Below are 17007 nucleotides of genomic sequence, written 5' to 3' on the forward strand. Positions count from 1 at the left end.
AAATTCAATAGATGAAAAAAAATTCCTCTAGGATCAGGGGAACTTTGCTTATCCTGGAGTGAATTCCCTTTTTATTTCCATCTGAACTCCAATGGAATATTATTTCCGTCAACATTTTAAAATATTCAACTTCAGGTCAGAAGCTGGATTTAGCATCAATAGCTAGGCTGAGCCTTGTGGTATAACCTCTCTAATTTAAGGGTGAGATGATCTTCAAGATTGCGTTCCAGTGGATTGGATGTTGCAACCTCTTGGGATTCAAAATCTGAATGAAGGCCAGGCTGATTAAATAATAGTCTCCCTCAGGCCACAGTGTTCCCTGAAGCTCAGTGTAATTTTACTGGACCAGTAATCCAAATGCCCAAGCCTATGCTCTGGGGACCCAGGTCCAAATAGCACCGTGTCAGCTGGTAGTATTTAAATTCAATAAATTAACAAATCTGGGATTAAAAACTAGGCTCAATAATTGTAAAATCTCAAAGGATTGGTGACCACCAAGTTTAGTAACTATACAAACTGTTTATTGTCACAAATAAAGGGGTGGCATGGTGGCACAGTGGTTAGCACTGCTGCCTCACAACTCCAGGGACGCGGGTTCAATTCTGGCCTTGGGACACCGTCTGTGTGGAGTTTGCACATTCTCCCCGTGTCTGCGTGGGTTTCCTCCGGGTGCTCCGGTTTCCTCCCATGCTCCAAAGATGTGTAGGTTAGATGGTTTAGCCCCGAGAAATCTGTGGGGTTACAGGATGGGGGAGAGGGCCAACTCTGTCAGAGAGTTGGTGCAGACCCAATGGGCTGAATTGCCTCTTCTGCACTGTAGGGATTCATGATTAACTATGTACAGGATGTGAGAAATGTGCTTCCAGTCTCAGACTGACTGGGAAAACCCCGCGCTCAGCCCCAGAATTCACACTTGTTTGGGTCACATGACCACCGAAACCTCATCCCTAAAATCGGGCTTGCCACTACAATAACGTTAACCACAAGACTATCAGATTGTTGTTCCAAACTCATCTGGTTCATTTATGCCACTCGGGGACGGAAGTCTGCTGTCTGGCCCACATGTGACTGCAAACCCACACAATGGAGTTGATTTTGAAATGGCTTCACATTCAGTTGTAGAAAATCACTATAGTTAAGTACAAAAAGAATAAAACCAGACGGACCACCTGGCATTGACCCAGGCACCGGAAAAGACAAAGGCAGACTCTGTCGCTGCTGCAAATCCCATCCGAATACTTGTGCCAAATACTTGGAAGAGACTCGTCAAGCGACAGCCTGACATAGTCATGCTCACAAAATCATAATTTACAGTGTTCTAGACGGCAGCATCAGCACTGGCATGATACACCCAGTATAGACAGGAACACAGTGATATATGGTCGGAAAGGCATTGCCCTGGGAGTCCTCAACATTGACTCTGGTCTCCATGAAGTCTCGTGGCATCAGATAAAGCAAGGAAACCTTGTGTTAATTAGCACCTACCATCCTCTCTCAGCTGTTGAATCAGTATTGCCCAACATTGAACACCACTTGGGAGAAGCACTCAGTGTAGCAAGGGCACAGAATGTTAATTAGTTGGGGGAGCTTCAATGCCCATCACTAAGCACTGATGATATCTGCCAGGCAAGAGAACCACCATAGAATCATAGAATCATACAGTGCAGAAGGAGGCCATTCGGCACACCAAGTCTGCACCGACCACAATCCCACCCAGGCCCTATCCCCATAACCCCATGCATTTACCCTAGCTAGTCCCCCTGATACTAAGGGGCAATTTAATGGCCAATCCACCGAACCTGCACATTTTCAGACTCTGGGAGGAAACCGGAGCACCTGGAGGAAACCCACGCAGACACGGGGAGAACGTGCAAACTTCACACAGACAGTGACCAAACCGGGAATCAAACCCATGGTTCCTGGACCACGAGGCAGAAGACCGACCTGAGCTTGTGCGCCATCAACAACAGCAGAATTGTATTCAACCGCAAGCTGCAGCCTCATGGCCCAGTAGGGTAAATGCATGGGGTTATGGGGGTAGGGCCTGGGTGGGATTGTGGTCGGTGCAGACTTGATGGGCTGAATGGCCTCCTTCTGCACTGTAGGACTCTATATCCTCCCACTCCACTATTACCATCAACCTGCAGGAGCCAACCCTGGTTCACTGAAGAGTGCAGGAGGGAATGTCAACAGCAACAACAGGCATACCTAAAAATGAGGTGACAAGCCAATGAAATGACAACACAGAACTAACAACGCCAAACAATGGAAGCAGCATGTGATAGACAGAGTGTCCTCCACAAATACCCCAATCCTCAATGATGGCTGAGCCCAGCACAACAGAGGCTGGACCTCTGCAACCATCTTCAGCTAGAATTGCTGAGTGAATGATCCATCTCGGCCTCCTCCTGAGGTCCCCAGCATCACAGATGCTAGTCTTCAGTCATTTCAATTCGCTCCACATGATACCAAAGAACAGCTAAAGGCACTGGATACGGCAAAGGCTATGGATCCTGACAACATCCGTGGGTCTTACTGAAGACCTGTGCTCCAAAACCAGCCAAACTCCTAACCAAAATGTTTCAGTACAGCTACAACACTGGCATCTATCCAACAATGTGCAATATCACCCAGGTACGTCCCATCTACAAAAAGCAGGACCATTCCAATCCAGCAAATTACTGCCCCCTCAGTCTACTCTCGAACATAAGCAGAACGATGGAAAGTGTCATCGGCAGTGCTATCAAGTGGCACTTGCTTAGCAATAACTTGTTTGCTGATGTACAGTTTGGGTTCCACCAGGGCCATTTGTCTCCTGACTTCATCACAGCGTTGGTTCAAACAAGGACATAAGAGGTGAACTCTAGAGATGACGTGAGAGTCCCTGCCTTTGACATCAAGGCACCATTTGACTGAATGTTCCATTAAGGAGCTCTCAGAAAACAGAAGTCAATGGGATTCAGGAGAAAAACTCTCCAATGGTTGGAGTCATATTATCACAAAAGAAGATGGCTGTGGTTGTTGGAGATAATTAATCTCAGCCCCAGAACATCACTGCAGGAGTCACTCAGGATAGTACCCTAGGCCCAACCATCTTCAACTGCCTTCATCAATGACCTTCCCTCCATTGTACAGTCAAAACTGGGGATGTTCACTGACGATTGCTCTATGTTCAGAACCATTCACAATTCCTCACATATAGAAGCAGTCTGTGCCCATATGCAGCAGGAACTGTTCAACGTTCAAGTTTGTGCAGATAGGTGGCAAGTAACATTCATAGGAACATAGGAAATAGGAGCAGGAGTAGGCTATTTGGTTCCTTGATCCTGCTCTGTCTTTCAACCAGAACATATAACAAAATCACATGGTCATTCGGCCCAATGTGTCTGCATCGACTTTCCAATTGAGCATCATGACTTGGTGCATTCTCTTGCCTTTTCCCCACATCCCTACACATTGTTTCTACTCAAATAATCGCCTAATGTCCTCTTGAATGCCTCGATTGAACCTGCCCCCACCACACTTCCAAGCAATGCATTCCAGACCTGAAGCACTCATTGTGTGAAAAGGAAAAGGTGAATAAAACTGCACACAAGCGACTCCCAAGTGCCTGGCAATAGCCATCCCCAACAAGAGAGAATCTAACCATCGCCCCTTGACATTCAATGGAATTACCATCGTTGAATCACTCACTATCAACATCCTGGGGGTTTAACTATTGGACCAGCCATATAGATACTGTGGCTAAAAGAGCAGGCCAGAGGCTGGGAATTCTTCAGAGGGTAACTTAACTCCTGACTCCCCAGAGCCTGTCCACCATCTACAATACACAAATCGGAGAGTGTGGTGGAATACTCTCCTCTTGCCTGCATGAGTGCAGCTCCAACAACACTCAATAAATTTGAGCCCATCCAGGACAAAGCAGCCTGCTTGATTGGCACCCCATTCACTAACTGTATCTGTCCACCACTGATGCACGGTGGCAGCAGTGAGCACCATAAATAAGATGTACTGTGGCAACTCACCAAGGCTCCTTCAATAGCACCTTACTGCAACCTCTACTACCCAGAATATCAAGGGCAGCAAACCCAAATGCCTGGAAATACCACCACCTGCAAGTTTCTGTCCAAGTCAGTCACTGTCCTCAATTGGAACTATATCACTGTTCCTTCAGTGTCACTAGATCAAACTCCTTCAACTCCCTTCCTAAAGTGTTGGTGTACCTATGTTAAACGGGCTGCTGAGGTTCAAGAAGGTGACTCAGCATTACCTTCTCAACGGCAACTGGGGATCAGCAAGAAATGCTGGCCTTACCAGTGGCATTCACTTCCCATAAATGAATTTTTAAAAATGTCAGGTCTTGGGTATCGGACAACCTGTCCGTTCCTTGCAATGCTGTTGTTTTTCCACTCGATCTTCAATACTGTTCCCATTCTCAACCATCTATGCCAGTTTCCCAGGACTAATTTGGTTATTTCTTAAAGTGCTTACTGTGCTAGGCTATTTGTAGCACAATAAGCATTTTAGAAAAACAAATAGTTGGCTTCTCAGCTTGGTGCTAGGGAACTGGCTTAAAAGAGAGCCTGACAGAATCACAGAATTGTTTTGGTGCAAAAGAGGCCATTTTGTCCATCATATCTGCACCAACTTTCCAAGTGGACAACTCAGCTAGTTCCATTCCCCCCGCCTTCTACCCAAACCCCTGCACATTCCTCCTTTTCAGATACCAGATATCCTTCTGAACCTCGGTCCAGCATCCTAACTTCTCCAATCTATCTTCACAACTGAAGTTCCTCATCCCATCAAACCGTTCTACACCCTCTCCAATGCTTCACATCCTTCATGAAGAACTGGAGGTAATAGTCCAGCAGAGGCCAAACCAGTGATTTATACAAATTCAGCATAACTTCCCTGCTCTTGGATGCTATTCTACTACTAATAAAGCCCAGGATACGACTGCATGCTTTATTGACTGCTCTCAATCCATCCTATCACCTTCAATGATTCCTGACAGGAGGAAAGGGAATGTGGGGACAGCAGCTGATAGGGGGAATGAGAAAAATGGTGAAAGGGAAGGAAGTACTCAGGATTTGTGGAGCAGATGTGAAAGAGAAGGGGTGGGCAACATGATGGTGGTTAACTGAAGAAATAGGGGGAGATAGGTTGAAGAAGGGAGGATGGAAGACAAGAAGTGAGAGAGGAGCAGGAGAATGCGGGAGATGAAGGGATGCAGGAGAATGCGGGAGATGAAGGGATGCAGGAGAATGCGGGAGATGAAGGGATGCAGGAGAATGCGGGAGATGAAGGGATGCAGGAGAATGCGGGAGATGAAGGGATGCAGGAGAATGCGGGAGATGAAGGGATGGTGGAAGAGGGACGAGATAGATGCTTAGAAGTTTCTCTATCAAAAGAACAAATTAACAGCTGACAATAATAAAGAAATTGCAGCTGATCAAATCATTCAAAATACTTTTGAAAATCCTCACTAACTCTGAACATAGGAGGAAATAAACTTGATGTTACAGATTCAGGTCTGCCTCCTCACCTTCTGTGGTTCAGTTGCATCAGTCATTCCCATAAATTGTCTGAGTCTGATTTTTAATTTTTTCACGGGATGTGTGCATCACTGGCTTAGGCCAGCATTTATTGTCCATCCCTAATTGTCCTTGAGAAGTTACATTTCCAAATACTGATTCAGACAGCCCTGTTATTGGCTTGCACAGTGACCTGTACGGTGGTCTGTGAACTGAGCTGGATAAGTACATCTTTCCCACATGTCCACCTGTAATCCTTTGGCAGTGTGGAACAAGCAAATACTTGGCAAGGTGGGGCTTTTAATGAAACAGTAGTATGAACAGAGAGGGCAATGGCTTTGAGCAGGCTCACTTCATTCAATCACCACAACCTAACACCCACAATAACAATACAATAAAAAATACAGCAGGATTCTCGACACAGTAAGTTTCAATGTAAAGCAAGGATCATTTCGAACTATTCTCTCCTGGGCTCCAACCTGCTCACAGCCACTTCCTTCTTGACTATCCCACAGCATTCTGCAAACCCTGAGACTTGGTTATGTATCTCTATTCATCGCTGCTCACATAAAGGCAAAAGACTTTCAACCTTTTATATGAGATTTTTTTCTAAAAAGGTAGGATATCCGATTCAAAGATCTATGTGTGACAACTGGAAGATTTAAATAGTTACAAATTTCAAAATGAAATGTTTATACTATGTAGTATACTTTGAATACTTACAGGAAGTGTTTTTTTTTTCATTTATCTACAGCGGGAAATCAAAAGCAATTATTCATATAAACAGATTTATTTATGGAGTATTTTGGCAGAATCTTCCATTCTTGCCAGCAGTGAGAATTGAGGTGGGCGGGGTCACTTAATGTGGCGTGAGTCAAATGACCTGTTTCCCGACCGCAGGAAAACAATTTGGAATTATGTTCTCCTGACTTTCAAAGCGGGTTAAAGGTGCTTCCAGCTGCCCAATAAGTAATGTCGGGAACTCCATTTGCACTCATTAGCATCGCATGACTGCCCATTTAAAGATCAACTCACCGCGATCACATTCCACTCCAAAAGTAAGTTCCCCGCCAGCGAATAATTAGAACTTTCTGATTTACAACAGTGCCTACATGGCAAGCATCTGGTGACCTTCACTTCATCCATGAATTTGAGGTCATTAGACGCTACTTTCATCTTCCTTTTAAACCTTCACTGCCCGAGATTAGGTGCCAGTAGTACAAGCTGCATCGAGGCTGGGTATCGGTGGCACAACTAACAGCAGTGGGAGGTGAGATGGAGGCAGGAATTGGGGAATCCATTACAGATCAGCAGGCAAGGGTGAGGTGGAGGCAGGAATTGGGGGATCCATTACAGATCAGCAGGCAAGGGAGAGACAGAGGCAGGAATTTGGGGGGTCCATTAAGGATCAGCAGGCAAGGGTGAGACGGAGGCAGGAATTGGGAGATCTATTGTGGATCAGCGGCAAGGGCGAGATGGAGAAAGGGCGGGGGGGGCGGGGAACAGGAGGAAAGGATGTGGCAGACATTCTGTGACAATCTGATAGCTACAAGATTCCAGGAGGAGTAATGTGTTGACACATTCCCACACTTGTATTGTTTTGCCTTTTCCGGTAGGCTCCAGCGGTGTTTTTTGTCAGAGAGAATTTCTTTCAAAAGTTCCATGCCTTCCTAGAGATCAGGGAAATCTTAATAATCACCATCTGCCCTTATGTTGGGTTCATTATTGGAATATGCTAAAGCACGGTTAAATGCATGTTCCTGGCGATACATGGTTGCTGTAGAACCTAAACAGCACCCCTTCTCCCACGAGCCTAGGCAACTTTAAAGTCAGTGTGCATGCAACTTACAAGTGGCAGGAACTTTAGTTGGGGCTGCACCTCTGTCATCCTGACAGCTGTTCAGTAAAATGGGCTGACCAGACAGACCATTCTTTCAAGCATAACCAGATGGCTGGCTCAACAGGGAGACATGATGTGGAGATGCCGGCGTTGGACTGGGGTAAACACAGTAAGAAGTTTAACAACACCAGGTTAAAGTCCAACAGGTTTATTTGGTAGCAAAAGCCACACAAGCTTTCGGAGGCTTGGTTTTGCAGAGATGCAACCACTCGGGACCCTGCAATCGTTGGGTGCTGTAAAAGTCTCTGTCCCCAGGGGCCTTTGCATTCAGGCGATACCCTTGTACACTCATTTTGGACTCACCAGCCAAGGTGGCATTTTTTTGCCTTTGGGCTGGAAGATATGGTGGCCACATTCAATGCTGGATATCTTTCCTGAACTGTCATTTTCAGTAAACATGACTCTGAACTCAGCAAGGTGGCATTGTTTCCTGAATAGACCAAGTAGAGGCCTTAGAGAGCAGATGATGCATCACAGCAAGAGCATCCCAGTCCTCGCAACAGTACAGCACACCCTGTCGCTCTGTCCTAAGTCACTGAAAACTCAGTCATGCAATGATATCCAACTCAAATTGAGTGCAATCCCTTTACCCAAAAACTATGGCCATCGTTGCCATTCAGCTGTGCAATTCCAAAAAAACCTCCATGTGAGCTTCAGCAAGATGAACCCACAAGGTCATGCACACTAACCCTTTTTGCAGGCAAGGCTAAGGTGCCCATTGTATCCTTGTCCAGTTCAGTGTCATGCTTGCAGCCTTAGAATGTTATTGGAAAGATTCTGCCTTCAATCTTTCATCGGCTCCTGTACACGCATTACCAACTGGACAAAGCAAAATAACTCGCCGCTGTCTATCAAGCACAGAAAAAAGCAAAATACTCCGGATGCAGGAAATCTGAAATAAAGATAGAAAATGCTGGAAAAGCTCAGCAGTTTAGGAAGCATCAGTGGAGAGAGAAACAGAGTTAACGTTTCAAGTCTATATGACTATGACTAAAGAGAGGGAGAAATACAGAAAAATTGGTCGGAAAACCATCCATGGGATCCTCTTGAGGCCCTAAGGTTAAAATACCCCGAGCGGATTCGGTTGGACAGCAAGTGAGTTTCAAACTCACCCCATTAATTGGCCACTCAAAATTAAAACTGGGGCCAATCTTCCATCCAACTTGTGGATGATGAACGCGCAGTCTGAAGTCACTGGAGCGAATATACCAAAAAGTGATTGAGAACGCTGTTATGAAATTGTTGCCAGTATGGGCACACAGACCACTGCAGTATCTGCACAGCAGAGATAAGCAGCTAAACTCACCATCCAAGGCTTGTTGCAAAAGTTGTAGACAGATTGAAGGGAATTGAGAGAAGGCACTCTGCCATACTGCAAGCCAATGATGAGGTTACGGTAATCCTCGCCGTGGGCCATGTTATACACATGCTGCCGAATGACAACAAAGTCTGGTTTGAAGGACCTGTAACAAGATCAGAAAGAAGCTCAATCAGTGAAATTCACACAAATATATATAAGCCTGTCTCAAACATAAAGCACAATGAGTTTGTTTCTGACAGGAAGAAACGTTGTACAGAAGTGACAGACTAATGCTCAGAGTGTTTTGTCGTCACCAAAGCGTTAGGAGAGGAGATCCTGAAAGGGAGGGCAAAAATATTACACATCAGGTGACAGTGTGAACCAGTCAGGCCAAACCAGGTTATTGAAATCCCACAATACAGTGAACAATTTCCTCTCCATTAAGTTTAGGTTCATTTATTAGTGTCATAAGTAGACTTACATTAACACTGCAATGAAGTTACTGTGAAAATCCCCTAGTCGCCACACTACAGCACCTGTTCGGGTACCCTGAGGGAGAATTTAGCATGGCCAATGCACCTAACCAACACGTCTTTTGGACTGTGGGAGGAAACCAGAGCAGCCGGAAGAAACCCACGCAGGCACAGGGAGAATGTGCAGACTCTGCACAGACAGTGACCCAAGCCAAGAATCGAATCCAGCTCCCTGGCTGTGAGGCAGCAGTGCTAACCACTGTGCTACCCTTATGAGCTGGATAAATATTAAGTATTAAGGAAAGATCACTAAGCTTTTCCCCCAAGGGACTGATCATAAGAACACAAGATAAAAAATAAAGCATCCTGATCCACACCATTTAGTAACATCATAGTTCACCTTCAGCCTCAACACCACTTTTCTGCCCACTCTCCATATCTCCTGATTTCATAGAAACCCTACAGTGCAGAGAGAGGCCATTTGGCCCATCGAGTCTGCACCGACCACAATCCCACCCAGGCCCTACCCCCTTATCCCTACATATTTTACCCGCTAATCCCTCGAACCTACGCATCTAAGGGGCAATTTTACCATGGCCAATCAACCTAACCTGCACATCTTTGGGCTGTGGGAGGAAACCGGAGCACCCGGAGGAAACCCACGCAGACACGAGGAGAATGTGCAAACTCCACACAGACAGTGACCCAAGCCGGGAATCGAACCCATGTCCCTGGAGCTGTGAAGCAGCAGTGCTAACCACTGTGCTACCGTGCCGCCCACGGTTTCCTGAGAGATCAAAAACATATTGATCTCTGTCTTCAATATTCAATGATTAAGCATCCACAACCCTTTAGGTCGACAATTCCAAAGATTCACAGCACTCTGACTGAAAACATTTTAGTCTGCAATGATCAATTGCTTATCCTGCGGCCGCGTTTTAGATTCCCCAGCCAGGCGAAAGAACCTCCCAGGATTTACCCTGTCAAACCCCTTCAGAATCTTATATGTTTCAATGGGATTAGCACTCATTGTTCGAAACTCCAGAGAGTACAGGCCTTGTTTAGTCAGCCTCTCATCCAGCACAATGCCTTCATCCCTAGAACAAATCTAGCAAGCTCTTGCTGTACCACTTCCAAGGCAAGTACAGTATTGTATTGCGTGACAGTCTTGCAGTATAAAGAATTCTATTCCAGATTCTAGGCCTCATCAGACATTAAACCAGGCTCTCTCATATGAAAAAGAATCCATGCTATTATGTGATGAAGAGCAGTTCTCTGTGTGTCCTGGCTAAAATTCATCCCTCAGCCAACATCAATAAATCGCATCATCTGGTCATTATCGCATTGCTGTTTCTGAGTCCTTCCGGAATGATAGAATGTCAGCTAGAACTATTCATTCCATTTCCTTGTCTGACCCCCATATCCTTACATGTTTTTCCTTCTTATCTAACTTAAAACCTAATTCACTTTGAGATGTGGGGCAGAATTGTAAAACGGGCGAGAAAACGGGAGGTTTTCCTCACCCATTTTTTCAGCGAGGTAACTGTTTGGGACATTGTATGGTTGTGAAAGGACTGATATAAATGTAAGCCCTTTCACCAGCAGCTTTGTATCAGAGGAGTCTGCTTCATTGAGAAAGGGATAAGGGAGCTCCTTTGTCTATTACATGAGGATCTGAAGCCACAGTCATCTACCTGCATTATTACTCTTGTGGCTAAGAATGTGACCACCCTGCGCAGCTTTTATGTTGCAGAATTGTTTTTGGCAGCCATGGAGCATCTCTGTAATACCAGACAGACTGCAGTGCAGAGTTGGTGACTGGCACACTTCATAGGAAAGTGGGGTGTTCATCATCTTTGGCATCAGAGCAAGGCCACCATGAGAAAGGGTGATCCAGTTTCATGGGAATACTGGCTTTCCTAAGGAGCATGATACAATGGAGGTACTTGTGTGGCTTTGAGAGATCCAATCTAAAACCCTCCCAATTTTCTTCCCCTGAAAGTACAGCTTGCATGTGATAACAGACATGGGGAACTAAGCATTCCCGTGGTGTGCAGGAGGGCAATATCAAAGCCTATATAAACTTTAGCTGAGCCTTAGCTATCGACTGCTCTCTATCATTGCCCATGGATTCTATTTACTGAGTAATTGCAGCTCTTCAGGAGGTCAGAGCCGGAGGAAGAACAGCTGCCACCCATCACATTTTGTAGCTATTACTTGATGCATAAATATCATGATGGAATTTCTACCACTTGTTGATTTTAAGTTTTAATTCCAAAGTTTTAACATCATTTACCAAACAGAAAGGTTTGCCAAATACTTTCTGAAAATGATACCCACCAACTAGCACAGCTTATACAGCCGCCCTCTATTATTTCTCTAGACGGCTAAACTACAACCAATTAGCCCTAATAAGATGAAACTGTTTACATTTTGGAACAGTTTCCGTTACAACGGTTCAAGATTTTCTGGGGAGTTTCACCATGTATTGGAACATCTACGATATAGGGGCCAATGAACAACATTAAAGAAAGAGGAAGTTGTTAAGTAAATGAATCATGCCATTAATTAGGCCACAGTATACTTTACTGTAGCTTACGTGCCATTCTGCATCACTGCAGGTACTTATCATAGCTCCGTCCTACTTAAATTAATTGTGATTGCAGGTTTTCTATATATATTCAATTTTCCGTACCACAATCATGTAGATTGAAAAGTAACAGTGCTGGTGGAGTGGCAATCATGCAAGCAACTTGAATACATTTTCTGATTTAAATAATGTGCTAATCTGTTTGTTCATCAGGACTTGTTAAAAGACAGGTTCTCAAACCCAATGCACTGTCATGTCAATAAAACGATTCTTCTTAAAAGGTTTTTGCAAACCATGAGTGGAATTCTCCCATTTTGAGATGAAGTGCCATGACGGGTCAGGAACGTGGAGTGTTTCCCACTGCAGTGACTGATGGGAAAACATGGCAAATCTTCCGATCCTTGCCTTATTAGTTATGTACCTGGGTACCTGGTTTCATGCTGTATTCAGGCCTGGATGCCGTGTAGTCCAGGTGCCATATTGAAAAGGCGCCCGACCTCACTGGCTCACTATTGAAGAAAGAAGGTGAACCTCTTGAAAATGAAGAGAGATCTCCAAGAGTGTTCTGAGACCAGAAGATGGACCTCCTAAGAACGAAAGCAGATCTACAGGAACATCCTGAGGCTGGAAGATGGAGCCCCTCCAGGACACCTAATCTGGAATGTCCATATGCAGATGCTCCCCAGACTCACTGCTGTGGAGTTCCAGGATCCAGGGTTTAGGGCGTCCTCCAATCTGAACTCCAGAGGCGGCCCCAGGCATTCTTCAGATGAGTCCCGACATCAGTTCGCCATGTTGTTCCGAAGGTGTTCCACACCGGCCTGGTTTCCCATCAGCACCATGGGGAGTCTGGTGTGGAGGGGTGGGGGGGGGGGGGGGGGGGGGGGGGGAAGGGGGAGAATGCGGCTGTCAGGCCTTCATTTGCATCAATCAACAGGATGTAAATGAGGTTCACGCCGCCCCCGGCGGATTTTACAACCCTCCATGGTGGGCAATGGCGGAAGATCTCGCTATAAATTCACGCCGGCGAATTTCTGGGACTTCCGCCATATTCCCCTCCTCCTCCCAACGAACACACCGACAGGGGCTTGGGAGAATTCCGTCCATACTTATGGTTCACTTTTACTATTTAAGTGATGCTAATCTGCTACTTCACAACTTTGTTTAGTTACAGTGTTCCTGAAGAATAAATAAATGTCTTCACGCTCCACACATCTGCTTTCCATTCAATACCTCACCATTCTGTATTGGCTTCTGTTTCCTCTCAGCATTTTCACAATAAACAGAAAGCCCACACATCTGTACTCCATTGTACAGCTAACTACTCACTAACATTCAGCTCCGAACTCTCTGCAGGATGGGACAGAGCACAAGACCACGGTGAGACCAGGGGGAAGACCAGCCAACATAATAAGAGCTCAGAGCGGGGTCAGCAAGAACTGGAAATCAGGCCCCGCCCTGAGCTGCCAGAATACAAAGCCTGAACAGGGTCTCTGACAATTGTAACCCTGCCATAAATTTCTGTAAAATGCACAATAATCCATCAACTACCCTGTATATAGGCATTCAGACCACTGCAACATCTAATGGCCCATTTTTCAACTTCCAGCTGCAGTCTAAAACAGGCATATTAACATATGCTAATTCGGAACCTAATTCCTGATCCATCTGTAAACCTTCTTCACGCTGAGCAGAGTTGACGCCGTGTCTGCCCCACTCGGCAGTCCCTTCATGCAGAGCCAGGAGAATCAGGGTTACTCCTCCAACCCCACAGTTGGCGTTTTTGCCTTTCCCAGGACTTAAACCTGAGGCAAGCGACCTGACATCCATCACTTATAAACGTGCAAGCTGCCTGCAAGGCCAGAGAAAGAAATACTTGAATTTATATAGCACCTTTCATGACCTCTGACTGTCCCAAAGCAGGTCATCGACAGAGGAGTAGCTTTAATCGCAATTGGTGCCATGATGTCGGAAATATGGTAGCCAATTTGAAAACAGCAAGGTCCACAAACAGCAATGTGATAATGAACAGATAATCTGCCTCTGTGATGTTGACTGAGGGTTAAATATCAACCAGTACACAGGAGAGAACTCCCCCACTCTAATGCTGTGAGATCTTTTGCAACCAGCTGAGAAAGCAGGCAGGGCTCCAGTTTAACATCTCCTCCAAAGGACAGCATCGCCAACAGTGCAGCATTCCCCCAGTACTACATGGGAGTGCTAGCCAAGTCTCTGGATTGGGGCTTGAGCGCACAAGCTTCTAACTTACAAGTATGATCACTGAGACACAGCTAACTCCCAAAGCCCCAACAGGTACTAGCAGCTCACCTCAAGTATTATTGTGGCCCATGTCCAATTTTGTAACCGTCTCAGACTTCCTTCTTTAGTCTGTGTGGCATCAAATCTCTCGAAATGGGTCCATGCTACTCCTTACCAAAGGAGTTTAAAATGAGGGAAGAGTCACTCGAAATCACATTAGTGACCCATTGAAATGGTGAAGCAGAGTGTGTTTAATACCTCATATTGTTAGGAAAAAACAAGTACTGATTATAATGAGTGATTCCCATGCCATATGTTGCTCTAGAGTGTTAAATTTGTGTAAAATAAAGCTGTTTAACGATTCATATCTTCCCAACCCTTTTTTCATATCTAGGGGGTCTGTGTGAAAGATGAAGTTATATACCTCAGGTCACATGTGTGACAATTCTGCGCCTTTAAGAAATATATTTTAGCCATGTTTCTTGTGCAGGATCTATTCTATGCATTCGGAGCCATTTTGTCTGGATCCAGCAGGACTGTACTGTTACTGCAGCAGCATAATCTTAATCATTGATGTTAATTGCAGCCATGTTTGTTTTAATTTGAACTAATGCGGGGTTGTTATTTTGAGTTTTCCCCTGGGATATTGCAGAGTAGGGTTTGATTAGTTCGATTTGACAGGTAAGGTCATATGTCTGGGTACAGCTAGGCTTTCACAAAACTCAAGGCAGTCTGTTTTTTGAGATCTTTAGAGCGAGGTCGCTTTCTCTGTATCTGTTGCTCTGCTTGAAGTGGAGACTGGAATCTGCCAGGAATAAGCCTCTTTCTCTGAGATTCTACTGTCCGGCGCGGAGCTTTCTCTGGAAGTTGCTGCATGAAAATTAGAAGACAAGAATCTATCTGGATAACTCTCCAGAGGTGCTAAAAGGTCAGAAGTTGAGTAGCCACGTAAGCCTATTTGGTTTTCTGTGCTAACTGGTTCTAAAGAAGGGATTTATGTCTATGTGGGGACACTGCTAAATTGGAACAATAAAGATAGCTAGCTGTTAAGAATTATACTTTGTCATGTTAAGTATTTTAATTGGTAGAAGTTATGCTAATTCTTAGGATCTAGGCTAACTTCATAAAATACCATGGAGTTTCTGATCTGGTTCTTAACACGTGGGATATTACTGATATATCCTTGGGTCACAATATCATCTCACTAGATACTGGGCATCTTAATCTTACCACTGATCAAGTAAATTGTGGAGTCTTTGCTGGGGGAATGAGCATTATCAGAATGCAAAGACTTGGAATAAACTCACTGGTACACTGAACGTGAAGATGACTCCAATTCTAGTTTTGTCCTCCCCGAATCTCCGGTGTAACACGTTGTTAATGTACAATACCTTCCACCAGAGCACCTGGAGGAAACCCACGCAGACATAGAGAGTACGTGCAAACTCCACACAGACAGTGATCTGAGGCAGGAATTGAAACCGGGTCCCTGGCGCTGTGAGGCAGCAGTGCTAACCACTGTGCCACCTTAAACATGTGAAAAACAGGGGTGAAAGAGCAAGAATGACATCAAAGAGAGAATGAAACAGAATAACTGCAATGGAGAGCGACTACAGTCTACCAGTAATGGCATGTGGATTGAGAAGGCCCCACGAAGCCTGGAGCCCAAACCTCCTGCAACACAAAGTCCACACTTTCCTTTCTTTACAGCCACCATTTGAAGTGAGAATCTTTTGTTTAATTCAGACTCAGTTGCAGAAAGCATGCTGATTGTTTAGAATACAGGGTGCATGTCAAGGCCCAATCCCTCAAAGCTTGGGGCTGAGCTGTACTGAACTGTTATTTATCTAAAAACTGACTCATGGATATTTGCACAGTGTTTCCGAGCTGTTTTGTCTATTTTGTGATCAGCGTTGTAAGGGATATCAAACATGAACAAGGTCAAGTAGGAACATGGTGAAGTCAATACAATTCAGAAAATATGTTTTCAAAGGATGGATGCCTTAATCTGGGAGACATCTAAGTAGAGCAGTGACTGAAAAGACAACAACACATTCATTGTTCTTTGGAAGCTTTGTATCAAGAGGATCAGTATTTGACAGCGAGGCTCACCAGTGTTGAATGCATGAACCAACCATCTAGTTTGTGGAATTCTTCGTCTTTACATTCCTGTGAAGTGAAACAAAGTCCAGCTGCATACCCTCACACCTTGTCCTCCCTCCTCCTGACTGCCAGTCTCCACACAACAAGGTTATTTTGTCTCTTCTCCCGAGACCGAAATTCAGACAGGGGCTCAGTTCCATTAGTGCTGGCAGCACGACCCCCAGCCTCTCACAGCTTTGCCACACAGCAGCGATCGGAAGAGACAAGCCACCCTTCTTTCCCCTCCTTAATCCAGAGACGTTGGCCCCAGTCCAGGGCGCTGGGGAGGGAGCAGTGGTGCAAAGTTTTCAGGGATGTGTTTGAGAAAAGAAAGACATCCTGGAAATGCTGAGGGCCTGTCGAATTTAACGACAAGACATGATTGACATTCTTTTCTTCTCCTTTCTCTGTCCAGATCAACAGGTTAGTGGGCGGAAAAAGACAGATCGCCTCAACTGGGCAACCAGCTAATAAGACTGGTGAAGGATGTATCAGGAATCAGGAAGTATGGGTGAACTTTAAAAATTGTGGCACAGAAAGGAGTTGAGTTGCAGGTTTTGAGGTGAAGACAGCAGATTTGCTGGAGGGGCTTCTTCGGGTTCAGAATCTGTAGTAGAAGCATTTACCTGCTCCCGTCTCCCTGGAAAAACTGGCCAGCCAGCAGTAAATTTATAGTACGATTCCAACTGCTCATATTATAATGAGGTCAAGTCACCTCTTGATACAGCACGCGAGTGACCCTATTAATATAGCAGCAACTATATTAGCACTGTTCTCTAACACCGTTATAAATTTTTAAACCGGACCCT

The 17007-nt window shown here is 45.1% G+C and overlaps 1 protein-coding gene across 1 annotated transcript in view; it reads right to left on the bottom strand.

Moving 5' to 3' along the window:
* The window catches only part of LOC144499216 (synapsin-3-like), a 224711-nt gene that overhangs the window by 121083 nt on the left and 86621 nt on the right, over nt 1-17007 (bottom strand). The window contains exon 4 of the mRNA XM_078221335.1: nt 8741-8897. Coding sequence (XP_078077461.1) covers nt 8741-8897 — 157 coding nt within the window. The remainder of the gene's footprint in view (nt 1-8740; nt 8898-17007) is intronic.

The sequence above is a fragment of the Mustelus asterias genome, chromosome 9 (genome assembly GCF_964213995.1).
Source record: "Mustelus asterias chromosome 9, sMusAst1.hap1.1, whole genome shotgun sequence".
NCBI lineage: Eukaryota > Metazoa > Chordata > Chondrichthyes > Carcharhiniformes > Triakidae > Mustelus > Mustelus asterias.